We start from the raw sequence: 14161 nt of genomic DNA, 5'->3' as shown, positions 1-14161 counted from the left end.
TAAATGCCTCCCACTGTTCCGACACTGATTTATCCACAAGTAGCTGTTTCCAGTCCACTGTGGCCAAATCACTCCTTAACTTAGCAAAATTAGCTTTTCCCCAATTCGGAACTTTTATTCCAGGCCTATTTTTGTCCTTATCCATAACCAACTTGAATCTGACTGAATTATGTTCACTGGCATCTAAGTGCTCTCCCACTAATACCCCTTCAACCTGCCCAGCTTCATTCCCTAAAACTAAATCCAAGACCGCCTCCTCTCGTGTTGGGCTTGCTACATACTGATTAAAAAAAGTTCTCTTGAATACATTTCAAGAATTCCGCATCCTCTATACCCTTCACACTAAATTTGTCCCAATCAATATTTGGATAGTTAAAATCCCCTACTATTACTACCCTATGGTTTTTGGACTTCACAGCAATTTGCCTACATATTTGCTCCTCTATATCTCTCCCACTGTTTGGGGGTCTAAATACATGCCCAGCAGTGTGATCGCCCCTTTTTTATTTTTCAATTCGACCCATATAGCCTCATTTGATGATCCCTCTAACATATCATCCCTCCTCACCGCTGTAATAGTTTCTTTAATCAATACTGCAACCCCCCCAGCCCTTTCTATCTTGTCTAATAATGTCATCTTTGGCTTCAGAGGACAGTTAGCAAATAGTTTAGGTAGTTTATGACATAGTCTGAAACCTGATGGGCTAGAACCTCCACTTTTGTGCTAATCGCCCAAAAATGGGTATTATTTCCGGCGTGGGCGTTCAAAAAGGGTTTTCAGATCGCCGGCTTCTCGCCCATTCTCAAATCACCTAGTTTACATTTTTGAAAATGGACGTTACCGCGAGCGATATCAAATGGGCGGTAGCGTTAAATATTTTGACCTTCTGCCGTAAAGTGTGGCCGTCCTTGGCAACGGCATGGCAACGCTCGTTTCCCGTGATTCTGGAGGTCAAGGGTCACCATGGCATGCGCAGAAGAGGAGACAGAGAGGGAGAGCTCAGAGGCACTGAAAGCGTGTGTGGCTGTGGTGTGTGCTTGTTTGGCTGTTACGGGAGGAACGACGGAGATTCACCAGCAGCAAAAAGCCTACTAAGCACCAAGAACATTGTTGGCACCGTTTTTGTCCAACAAATAAGAAATAACATGGAAGGGATGGAGGATGCCCTGGAGCTGGTAGCCAGGATCACTGGTGGCAGAGGACTCCCAGTGGTCCCAGCGCGCCACACTGCACCCGAAGGTGATGCACCCCCATTGCCAACCACATATGAGAGCTAGCAGCAACATCTTGCTTATGGCTCGGAGCATGTTCCCACCTCGGGACCGTCCTCTCCCGTATCCATCCAAGCAACGTTTTGACCGTCACCATGCCCTGCCCAATGAAGCAAGGACCTCCTTGGCCAGGCGGCTTTGAGTCAGGAGGGTAAAGGTAAAGGTGGGGAGGAGAAGCAGTGGGGGAGGCGGCGAAGGGTTGGTTTGTACAGAAATACTGATGATTTCAGACTAATGTTCGGTTTAAATGTCTTTTATTTAACAAAACCTTGTAGTGCATTGGTTCAGATAGCTGCACTATTACACGCTGGTGATTCCTTTACATCAAAGGGTATAATCATACTTAACTTCAACCAACTTAAACTTTAACTGTCACCAAGGTGATGCCCACCATTGATGTATGACCTGCATACCGAGCAGTGTGTCAGCCTTGTAAATAACACCAATGTTCTTTCTGGCTAAGCAATTATTGATGAGCTCTTGCAGCTATCATGCCACCATGGGCTCTTTCATGCAGTCCACCGGGGGGCGGGGGCATGGCTTCAGCATCAGCCTGATTGTCTGGCCCGATGTCAGCGTCTGCCTCCTCGTCATCCTCTTCCCCTCTCTGGTGAGGTGGACTGTCAGACTCATCAGGCAATTCTTGTCCCCTCCTGATAGCCAAGTTGTGTAGCATGGAGCACACCACCACGAATTGAGCTACCTGCTCAGGGTGGTATTGGAGCTCGCCTCCTGAGTGTTCCAGACATCTAAAGCACAGCGTCAGCATTCCAATGGTTTTCTCCACGATACTGCGAGTTGCTCTGTGGCTCTCATTGTATCGCCTCTCGGCTTAGGTGTGGGTGTCACGCAGGGGAGGTCATCAGCCAGGTGGCGAGGCCATATCCTTTGTCCCCAAGCAATCAGCATTGACCTTGTGGCTCCTTGTTAAACAAGTCAGATACAGTGCTCTTACACAGGATGTGGTCATTCAGGGAATGGAATCCCTTGCGGTTCGTGAAAACCTCAGTATCCTGAAAAGGTGCCTGCATCGCGATGTGCGTACAGTCTATTGCACCCTGCACCTTGGGGAAATTTTCAATTCTGGAGAATCCTAGAGCCCTCTCACTCTGTGCCTCCCTGGTCATAGGGAAGCTGATCAAGTCCCTCCTGCATGCGTACAGGGCTTCAGTGACCTGTCTAATGCAGCGATGTGTGGCATGCTGAGAAAGTCTGCAAATGTCGCCAGCTGTGGCCTGAAAAGAACCCGAGGCGTAGAATGACAGTACCGCGGGGACTTTGACCTCGATGAACAGTGCAGTTCTGATGGTGCTGGCAGGCTGCAGATCTGCCCTTATCAGCTGGCACACCTCAGTGATAACCTCTGTGGAAGCGCAGTCACCGAAGGCAGCGGTTGTCGGGGAAGTCGAAGTAAAAATGCTTCTCCTTGTACTTGCGGGTGTAATGTCTGGTCCTCCTCATCTGTCTGTCACTTCGTTCATTGGGCACATAATGCAGTGGAGCTTTCCTTCGGCGATGTCGAGTCTGCTGCATGTAATTGGTCACCAAGAGATGGTGAGAAAGGACAGGACCCATTGCAACAACTCTGTTTTCCACCGATTGGTCACAAACAAGGAATGTCTCGACGAACACAACTCTTCAATTCCAATCAGCCACAGTGTGGTCAAGATGTTTTTAAAGAGATGTTCACATTATTGTGTTCCTAACACAGATGAGGCTGCATACAGGGAGGTTAAAGTAACAGTGACCTCAGTCTTTAATAAGACACTGCAGAGTGAGGAACAGGCCTTAGGGGCCGGCTTATATACAGTGCTTCCAAGGGATCCCTTGGGACTTCAGGGGATGAGCTCCCTGGTGGCGGAACATGGGAGTGCATGCTTTACAGATACACAACATCACTCCCCCGCAAAGTCAAAGTGAAAACTATTTACAAGGTGAGGCGGTCGGGAGCCTTTCTTTTCCTGGTGGACCGCCTCGGTACAGATGTCTGTTCTGGTGTGTTGTCTGTGCCCTCGCTGGGCTGGCATGTTGTTGGCCCTGCAGTGCTGTTAGGTGAGCCTGGTCTTGCTGGGCTGTTAAGCGTGATGGGTTTGATTTCCTGGTCCGGCGTGGTGTCGTTGATCCTTTGGGTGTGTGTTGTGGGCTCGAAAAATGTGATGTCTGCTGTGGGTTGTTCAGGGCAGTCTGTGAACTGCAGCCTCGTTTGGTCCAGGTGCTTTCTGCAAATTTGTCCATTGTCTAGTTTGACTACAAACACCCTATTCCCTTTTTTAGCTATCACCGTGCCCTTGATCCACTTGGGACCATGTCCATAGTTTAGCACATACACAGGGTCATTCAGATCAATTTCCCGTGACACAGTGACGCAACCATCATTTACATTTTGTTGCTGCCGCCTGCTCTCTTCCTGATCATGTAAGTTGGGGTGAACCAGCGAGAGTCTGGTTTTAAGTGTCCTTTTCATGAGTAACTCAGCCGGGGCACCCCTGTGAGCGAGTGGGGTCTCGTGCGGTAGCTGAGCAGTACTCGGGACAGGCGGGTTTAGAGTGAGCTTTCTGTGATTCGTTTAAGGCACTGTTTGATTGTTTGTACTGCCCGCTCTGCCTGCCCATTGGAGGCTGGTTTAAATGGGGCCGAGGTGACATGTTTGTTCCCATTGCGGGTCATGAATTCTTTAAATTCGGCACTGGTGAAATATGGCCCGTTGTCACTGACCAGTATGTCAGGCAGGCCGTGGGTGGCAAACATGGCCCTCAGGCTTTCAATGGTGGCGGTGCTTCCCGACATTATTTCACATTCAATCCATTTTGAAAAAGCATCCACCACCTCCAGGAACATTTTACCGAGAAACGGGCCCGCATAGTTGACATGGATCCTCGACCATGGTCTGGAGGGCCTGGACCACAAACTTAGTGGTGCCTCTCTGGGCGCGTTGCTCAACTGAGCACATACGCTGCATTGCTGTACACAGGACTCTAAGTCAGAGTCGATACCGGGCCACCACACGTGGGATCTGGCTATCGCTTTCATCATTACTATACCTGGGTGTGTGCTGTGGAGATCCGAGATGAACGTCTCCCTGCCCTTTTTTGGTAGCACTACGCGGTTACCCCACAACAGGCAGTCTGCCTGAATGGACAGCTCATCCTTTCGCCGCTGGAACGGCTTGATTGGCTCTTGCATTTCAACGGAGATGCTGGCCCAGCTACCATACAGCACACAGTTTTTTTTACTAGGGACAGCAGAGGATCTTGGCTGGTCCAAGTCCTAATCTAGTGGGCCATTACAGGTGATTTATCATTTTCAAATGCTTCCATGACCATCAACAAGTCTGTGGGCTGCGCCACCATCAACAAGTTTGCAGGCTGCGCCATTTCCACCATAGACAAGCTAAGTGAGTGGGCAAAAATTTTGGAAGTATAATGTTGGAAAGTGTGAGGTCATGCACTTTGGCAGAAAAAAAAATCAAAGAGCAAGTTATTATTTAAATGGAGAAAGATTGCAATGCTGCAGTACAGCAGGACCTGGGGGTACTTGTGCATGAAACACAAAAGGTTAGTATGCAGGTACAGCAAGTGATCAGGATGTCCAATGGAATCTTGGTCTTTATTGCAAAGTAAATGGAGTATAGAAGCAAGGAAGTCTTGCTACAGTTGTACAACGTATTGGTGAGGCCACACCTGGAATACTGCGTGCAGTTTTGGTTTCCATATTTACGAAAGGATATACTTGCTTTGGAGGCAGTTCAGAGAAGGTTCACTAGGTTAATTGCAGAGATGAGGGGGTTGACTTATGAGGAAAGGTTGAATCGGTTGGGACTCTACTCATTGGAATTCAGAAGAATGAGAGATGATCTTATAGAAACATATAAAATTATGAAGGGGGTTGACAAAGCAGAGAGGATGTTTCCACTGATGGGGGAGACTCGAACTAGAGGGCATAATCTTAGAATAAGGAGCCGCCTGTTATGTATGGAGAAAAAGTCAGACTGAACACTGTGAGCTCAAAAGTAAAGTGTGACCGTAGTCTTTTATTGCAGGTCTCCAGAGTGCATCTCCAACCTGTGAGGCCTCCTTAAATACCTGTGCTTCCAAGGGATTATGGGATCCCTTGGGACTGCAGGGGATGAGCTTTCTGGTGGCTCTACAGAGTAAATACAAGTTTACATATATAACACTGCCCCCCCCTCCCCGCACCAATGTCAATAGTGTAACTATTTACATTGTGAGTCGATCTGGGGCTCTTTTTGCCCTGATTGATTGTCTTGGGGTGAAAGCTGGTGTTGTTGAATCATTTGTTGGGCCCTCACTGGGCTGCTGTGCAGCTGGCCGTGCTGGACTGTCTGGTGTGGTGGGTCCTGCTGGGCTGCTGTGGATGATGGGTTCTGCTTCATGGTCAACCGTGGTGCCAGTTGCCACTGGTGTGTATGTTGGTGGGTCAAAAAAGGTAGGGTTCAAATGGGTCGCTCAGGATAGTCCGTGAATCTGAGTTTGATTTGGTCCAAATGTTTCCGGTGAATGAGTCCATTTGAAAGTTTGACCCGAAACACCCTGCTCCCCTCTTTGGCCACGACAGTGCTGGGAAGCCACTTGGGACCTTGTCCATATGCAATACAAATACAGGATCATTGATTTCAATCTCACGTGACAGATTTGCGTGATCATGGTATGTACTTTGTTAAAGCTGCCTGCTCTCTACCTGTTCATGTAGATCAGGTGAACTAACGAGAGCCTTGTCTTAAGTGCTCTGTTCATGAGCAGTTCAGCAGGTGGGATCCCAGTGAGTGAGTGGGGTCTCGTGCGGTAGTTGAGCAGGACTCGGGATAGGCGAGTCTGCAATGAGCCTTCAGTTACCCTCTTCAAGCCTTGCTTGATGGTTTGCACTGCTCTCTCTGCCTGACCATTGGACATTGGTTTAAACGGGGCAGATGTAACATGTTTGATCCCGTTGCGGGTCATGATTTCTTTGAACTCAGCACTGGTAAAACATGGCCCGTTGTTGCTCACCAGGACATCAGGTAGGCCGTGTGTGGCAAACAAGGCCCGCAGGCTTTCAGTAGTGGCAGCGGACGTGCTAGCCGACATTATCTCGCATCTGCAACCACAAGGAACATTTTACCCAAGAACGGGCCTGCATAGTCGACGTGTACCCTAGACCACGGTTTGGAGGGCCAAGACCATAAACTTAGCAGCGCCTCCCTGGATACATTGCTTAACTGCGAGCATGTATTGCATCTGTGAACGCAGGACTCTAAGTCAGCATCGATACCGGGCCACCACACGTGGGATCTGGCTATTGCTTTCATCAATACGATGCCTGGATGGGTACTGTGGAGGTCATTGATGAAGGTGTCTCTGCCCTTCTTGGGGACCACTACTTGATTGCCCCACAGAAGGCAGTCTGCCTATATAGACATTTCATCTTTGCGCCACTGGAACGGCTTTATCTCTTCCTGCATTTCCACTGGGACACTGGACCATCTCCCATGAAGCACACAGTTTTGGACTCGGGATAATAAGGGGTCCTGGCTCGTCCAGGTTTTGATCTGCCGGGCAATAACGGGTGCTTTCTCACTTTCAAATGCTTCCATTACCATGGCTAAATCTGCGGGCTGCGCCATTTCCACTCCTGTGGTGGGCAATGGCAGCCTACTGAGAGCACTGGCGCAGTTTTCTGTGACTGGCCTGTGGCGGATGGCATAATTGTACGCGGACAACGTACGCGCCCATCTCTGGATGTGGGCCGATGCATTGGTATTTATCCCTTTACTCTCGGAAAACAGGGATATGAGTGGCTTATGGTCAGTTTCCATTTCGAATTTTAGCCCAAACAGGTATTGTTGCATTTTCTTTACCCCATAGACACACGCTAACGCTTCTTTCCCAATCATGCTGTCGGCTCTCTCAGCCTTAGACTCCTGGATGCACAAGCAACTGGTTGCAGTTTCCTGAAATCATTAGCTTGTTGCAATACACACCCGACACCATATGACGACGCATCACATGCTAGTACCAAACGCTTACATGGATCTTACAACACAAACAATTTGTTTGAGCATAACAATTTTCTCGCTTTTACAAAGGCATTTTCTTGGCTTTTGCCCCAAACCCATTCGTCCCCTTTTGGTAGTAAGACATGCAGTGGTTCTAGCAGTGTGCTGAGACCCGGTAAGAAGTTACCAAAGTAGTTCAGGAGTCCCAGAAACAACCGCAGCTCCGTCACATTCTGTGGCCTCCGTCTTCGCGTTGGTGGGCCTGATGCTGTCTGCCGCAATCCTCCTTCCCAAGAACTTCAGGCGCCAGGAAAACGCACTTCGAGCGTTTTAACCTGAGCCCCACGGGGTTGAGTCGACTAAGAACCTCCTCCAGGTTCTGCAGATGCTCGGCTGTGTTCCGACCTGTGACCAAGATGTTGTCCTGGAAGACCACGGTGTGCGGGACCAACTTCAGTAAGCTTTCCATGTTTCTCTGGAATATCGCCGCCGCCAATCGAATTCCAAATGGGCATCTGTTATAAATAAAAAGATCTTTGTGCATGTCGATGCAGGTGAGGCTCTTTGATGATTCCTCCAATTCTTGCGTCATGTAGGCTGAAGTCAGATCCAGCTTCGTGAACGTCTTTCCTCCCGCCTTTGGTAGTGGATATTGGTCCTGTGGGGAGAAACGATTGATAGGTACTTTAGAATCGCCACAGATTCTGACGGTGCCATCTCCCTCGAGGACAGGAACGATCGGGCTGGCCCACTCGTTGAACTCGATCGTTGAAATGATGCCCTCTTGTGGCAGCCAGTCCAGCTCGATCGCTACCCTTTCTCTCATCATGTACGGTACTGCTCTCAGCTTTTGATGGATGGGTTATGCCCCCGGAATTTGGTGGATCTTCACGTTTGCTCCTTGGAATTTCCCAATGCCTGGTTCGAACAGCGAAGTGAACTTGTTTAAGACTTGGGCACACGAAGTGTCGTCAGCGGGCAATAGCGTATCTTTCCCAGCCAGCTCCTGCCGAGCAGCGTGGGACTACCCAGAGTGGTAGCTTGTGCACCACTCCATCGTAAGAGACCTTTACGGTAGCACTGCCAATTACGGGAATCAGTGTAAGTTCTTAGTTTCGTACGATTTGGAGTTAAGACTGGCCTTGAGGCCTTGTTGCACCACAGTCTCTCAAAAGTCTTTTTGCCCATGATGGACTGGCACGCGCCCGTGTCCAGTTCCATTGACATCGGGAGTCTATTTAGTTCAACATTCAGCGTTATCGGGGGACAATTTGTGGTGAATGTGCGCACTCCTTGTACCTCTGCCTCCTCGATCAGAAGTTCTGTTTCGTCGTGATCCTCCGTGGATCTGTCCTCCTCTGCAACGTTGTGGTTTGCAGGTTTAGCAGGCCTAGCAGCTCATCTGCACACTTGTTGGAGGTGTCCCATTGTTCCACAGCCCTTGCAAATGTATCCTTTGAATCGGCATGAATGGAAACGATGATCACCCCCGCAGCACCAACAAGGTGTTAATGGCCTTGCATTCATCACCCTTGATGGTGGATTCTGAGACATCTGCGGACGTGCAGCTGCAGGCATGTGAGTCCTGCCTTGTACGTTACGATTCGAAAACAACATCACTTTGTTCACAGTACTTATAGCAGCACTTGTGTGCTGAGAGATTTGCTTAGTATTGTCACTGGTAGCAATGAACGCCTGGGCTATCGCTACAGCCTTACTCAAGGTTGGGGTCTCTACAGTCAAAAGTTTGCGAAGTATGGTTTCGTGGCCAATGCCAAGTACGAAAAAGTCTCCGAGCACGTGCTCCAAATGTCCTTCAAATTCACAATGTCCTGCAAGGCGTCTTAGCTCGGCGACATAACTCGCCACTTCCTGGCCTTCAGACCTTTTGTAGGTGTCAAACCGGTACCTCGCCATCAGAATGCTTTCCTTCGGGTTCAAATACTCTCTGACCAGTGTGCACAAATCATCGTACGATTTCTGCGTGGGTTTCGCTGGAGTGAGCAGATTCTTCATGAGGCCATACGTTGGTGCCCCACAGACAGTGAGGAGGATCGCCCTTCATTTGGCAGCGTTCTCTTCCCCAACTAGCTAGTTGGCCACGAAGTATTGGTCGAGTCGCTCCACAAAAGTTTCCCAATTAGCTGGCTCCGAAAATTTCTCCAGGATGCCCACTGTTCTCTGCATCTTTGGGTTCAGTATCTGTATCTCGTCGCCATTTGTTATGTATGGAGAAAGAGTCAGACTGAACACTGTGAGCTCAAGGTAAAGTATGACCTTAGTCTTTCATTGCAGGTCTCCAGAGTACCTCTCCAACCTGTGAGGCCTCTTTAAATACCTGTGCTCCTAAGGGATTATGGGATCCCTTGGGACTCCAGGGGATGAGCCCTCTGGTGGCTATACAGAGTAAATACAAGTTTACATATATAACGCCGCCCATTTAACACTGAGATGAGGAGAAATTTCTTCTCTCAGGGGGTTGTAAATCTGTGGAATTCGCTGCCTCAGAGAGCTGTGGAAGCTGGGACATTGAATAAATTTAAGACAGAAATAGACAGTTTCTTAAATGATAAGCGAATAAAGGGTTATGGAGAGCAGGCAGGGAAGTGGACCTGAGTCCATGATCGGATCAGCCATGATCGTATTAAATGGCGGAGCAGACTTGAGGGGCCCCATGGCCTACTCCTGTTCCTATTTCTTATGTTAATGCAGTAGATGCAATTTATCTAGATTTTCAAAAGGCCTTCGATAAAGGGTAACATAATAGACTGATGAACAAGGTCCGAGAATGCAGAGTCAGGGAACAAGTAGCAGAATGGATAGCTAGCTGGCTTCAAGATAGAAAGCAGAGTGTAGGGGCAAAGGGTAGCTAATCACAGTGGCAGAAGGTGGGTAGTGGTGTTCCACAAGGATCAATGCTGGGACCACTGTTCAGAATTTATATTGATGATTGAGACTTTGGAATCAAAAACACAATTTCTAAATTTGTGGATGACACCAAATTGGGGGTGGGGGGATAATACTGAGGAGTACTGCAAGACATTGCAGGAGGACATTAATAAAATTGTAGAATGGGCATATAATTGGCAAATGAAATTTAGCACAGATAAATGTGAGGTATTGCATTTTGGTAGGAAGAATAGGGAGGTCACTTATTACTTGGAGGGTGCGAGTCTGGGTGGGGTAAAGGAGCAAAGGGATCTCGGAGTACAAATATGCACATCACTAAAAGTAGTGACACAGATTAGCAAGGCCAAAAAAAGCAAACCAAGCACACGAGTTTATTTCTAGAGATATAGAATTGAAAAGTAGGGAAGTTATGCTAAATCTGTAGCGAACCTTGGTGAGACCACACTTGGAGTCCTGCGTACACTTCGAGGCACTGGAGAAGGTGCGGAAAAGATTTACAAGGATGATATCAGAACTGTGAGGGTCTACATTATCAGGAAAGGATGAACAGGCTGGGTCTCTTTTCTCTTGAAAAAGAAGGCTGAAGAGTGACTTAATAGAGGTCTTTAAAATTATGAAAGGTTTTGATAGAGGGGATACAGAGAGAATGTTTCCACTTGTGGGGAAGAAATCCAATAGGGAATTCAGAAGAAGCTTCATCACCCAGAGTGATGAGAATGTGGAACTCGCTAACACAGGGAGTGGTTGAAGCGAGTAATATAGGTGCAGTTAAGGGGAGGCTAGGCAAGTATACGAGGGAGAAGCGAATAGAGGGTTATGCTGATCAATGTAGATGAGGAAAGACGGGAGGAGTTTCGAGTGGAGCATAAACACCGACATGGACTGTTTGGGCTGAATGGCCCGTTTCTGTGCCATTAAAAACGCCGGTATGGACTGGTTTGGCCAAATGGCCTGTTACTGTGCCGTATATCCTATGTATGACTTCATGCCAGTGGTGCCACTGAAACTGATCCCTCAGTTTATATACAGGTCACCATGTTCAGCTGCTGAAATGGATGAATCCAGAGACTACATGGAATTATTTAGTAAACAAAGCTGTTTAAAAAATTACCAGGAACATATCTAAAGATTATTTACCATTTATACTACTTGCCCCCAGATTTTTCTTCTTTTATTCTTCAGAAGGGCTGTGGCAATCCTGTTATAGTCACTGCCATGATCACCTAATGTTCTGCTGTACTGGCTCCCTCTAGTGAAATCACTGTACATGTCTACACACACTTAGCTAAATGTATTGGAAAATTGTTTCACAGACCATAATATTTGAAGGCCATTCATTGGCTGCTTTCATGAAAGAATTAGTTATTCAGTTTATGTTGCAGCACATTGTTTTTCATACTGTTAATAAAATAGAATTAGAACTACCACTCATGGAATAGCTAAAAACGTCTGTCATTTTATTTTAGACTGAAATGCAGCTTCTGAAATACACTTTGGAAGTGACAATTGCTGACCGCTTTGATGTGGAGTAGTCGGATCACTGGTAATCTCAACTGTCAAAACCTGTCGTTACGCATCTATTGAATAAATGTCTGCAATCAAATTGGAGGCAGCAAGCCTGTTGAATGTATTTTACCATGAAATGAACAGGTGACATTCTTTTGAAGTTCATACGTATTTGAAATGAATGACATTTGCTGCCACAAAATTTAGCTAACCTGACACATAAAAGGTTAATTATTTTAATAAATATTTTTAATTAAAGATGGAACTTGCATTTATGTAGCACTTTATAAAATCGCTTGTACTTCCTGAAACATTTCTCGTACAATGACTACTTTGAAATCACTGTTGCCATGTAGGGGAACGTGGAAGCCATTTTGCACACAAAGGTTCCATAAACAGCAGTGAGATGAATGATCAGTTGCTCTACTTGGTTGAGAAAGTGGTATCTTTAATGCCCATTTGAACAGACAGGCAGACAGGACCTGTTTTAATATATTATAGCTTGAAGTACTGCACCTTTAGAAATGCGGAACTCCTTCAGTATTGCATTGACGTATACGCTGAAGTCCTGAAACAAGGCTTGAAAACTCATCCCTGTCTCAGACAAGATTGCTACCAACTGAGACAAGCTGATACTGATAGAAATGCAGCATTCCCTCAGTATTGCACTTCAGTGCATAGTTTAAGCTGATAAACTTAAGTCCTGGAGCAGGGCTTGAACCCTCAACTCTGAGACAGGATATCTACCAACTGAGCAAAGCTGATACTGATAGGGTACCAAGTAATTGTCTTATACCATATCAGTTTATGATGCAATGTGAGCTAAAAGACAAACAAGCCATTTATGACTTGAATTTAAGACACGCTTATTTGTACTGCAAAAATGGCCAGCAGGCTCCACCCCTTATTTCTGATTGGTCCCCTTGGAGGATAAGCCACACCCTGAAGTTTCACAGGAATGTGTCACTGGACGATCCCAAGGTCTCACTGACTTTGCAAATTGTAACTCGATCCACTTTGACTTCCTGAAGCGACAGAGGACAGAGCTCCTCAGAAGATAGCAAGGGCCAGCCAAAGTGTCTTACCCCAGTCCAAGTGCATGCCTTCCCCAGCCAAAGTGCCTTACCCCACCCAGTCCACGTGCATGCCTCCCCCAGCCGAAGGGCCTTATCCAAGCAAGTGCATCCTCCCTCCCCCCGCTCCCCCATAGATGGGGCATTGTGTGAAGTGAATAGTGACATTGCCGTGACTATTGGATATCATCCACTCCAACGATGTTCCTTGTAGGGGGTTGAAAGAACGTGATCCATTTTTCCTGAGTTCCCTCTCCCCTCCAATTTCCCCCCTCCCCCACCCCCAGCCTCTTTCTTTCCCCCACCCCACCCACACCAGCCTCTCTCTCTCCGCCCCTCCTGCTTTCTCTACCGCCCCACCCCCTCCCCCACACACAGCCTCCTCTCTCCCCAGCACCTCTCTCTCCACCCAGCCCCTCTCCACCCCCCCTCCCCAGCCCCTCTCTTGCTCCACCCAACCACTCACACTCTCTCTCCTCCCAGCCCCTCTCTTTCTCCCCCCCCACCCAGCCACTCCCTCTCTCGCTCCACCCAGCCACTCTCCCCCACTCTGCCCAGCCTCTCTCACACCAGCCTCTCTCTCTCGAAACTTGCGACTTACGGGAGGCTCGGGGCCCGGTCGGAGGTTCAGGGCTCGTAGCTCAGTGGGAGGCCTGGTCGGCCTCGCGAGTCCTGGGTGGGGTGTGGTGGGGGGGGGGGAAAGAGAGTCGGTGGGCTTAGCGAGTCCTGGGGGGGGAGGAGGAAAGAGAGTCGGTGGGTTTAGCGAGTCCTGGGGGGGGGGTAGAGAGGAGAGAGAAGAGAGTCAGTGGGTTTATCGAGTCCTTGGGGGGGGGGGGGTCAGGGGGAGAGTCGGTGGGCTTAGCGAGTCCTGGGGGGGTTAGGGGGGGGCGGGGAGAGTCGGTGGGCTTAGCGAGTCCTGGGGCGGGGAGGAGGAAAGAGAGTCGGTGGGTTTAGCGAGTCCTGGGGGGGGGAGGAGGAAAGAGAGTCAGTGGGTTTATCGAGTCCTTGGGGGGGGGGGTCAGGGGGAGAGTCGGTGGGCTTAGCGAGTCCTGGGGGGGTTAGGGGGGGGCGGGGAGAGTCGGTGGGCTTAGCCGAGTCCTGGGGGGGAGCGGGGAGGAAAGAGAGTCGGTGGGCTTAACGAGTCCTGGGGGGGGGGGATAGAGAGTCGGCGGGCCGAGCGAGTCCAGGGGGGAGTGAGTCGGCGAGGGAATCAGTGGAGTCTCAGGTCCTCCTTCTCGGCACCATGTGGACAGAATGATTCGAGGCCTGGGGAGGGACAGTGGGCGGGGCTTGTCGCCTGTTGGTCAAAAAAGTGCAGTATGGGTGGGGGTTGGGGGGGGGGGGAAAGCTGGACGGACACCTGTCTGTCAAAGAAAAGTGCAATACAAAGTTAGTCCCTGAATGCTGG

General features: G+C 48.7%; 1 protein-coding gene across 1 annotated transcript in view; it reads left to right on the top strand.

Moving 5' to 3' along the window:
- The window catches only part of LOC139264383 (ubiquitin thioesterase otulin-like), a 92436-nt gene extending 80520 nt beyond the window's left edge, over positions 1 to 11916 (top strand). The window contains exon 8 of the mRNA XM_070880750.1: positions 11641 to 11916. Coding sequence (XP_070736851.1) covers positions 11641 to 11706 — 66 coding nt within the window. The 3' untranslated portion in view covers positions 11707 to 11916. The remainder of the gene's footprint in view (positions 1 to 11640) is intronic.
- Positions 11917 to 14161: the final 2245 nt, after the last annotated feature.

The sequence above is a fragment of the Pristiophorus japonicus genome, chromosome 5 (genome assembly GCF_044704955.1).
Source record: "Pristiophorus japonicus isolate sPriJap1 chromosome 5, sPriJap1.hap1, whole genome shotgun sequence".
NCBI classification, from domain to species: domain Eukaryota; kingdom Metazoa; phylum Chordata; class Chondrichthyes; family Pristiophoridae; genus Pristiophorus; species Pristiophorus japonicus.
The sequence above is the reverse complement of the archived record's forward strand: the minus strand, read 5'-3'. Positions and strand labels throughout refer to the sequence as shown.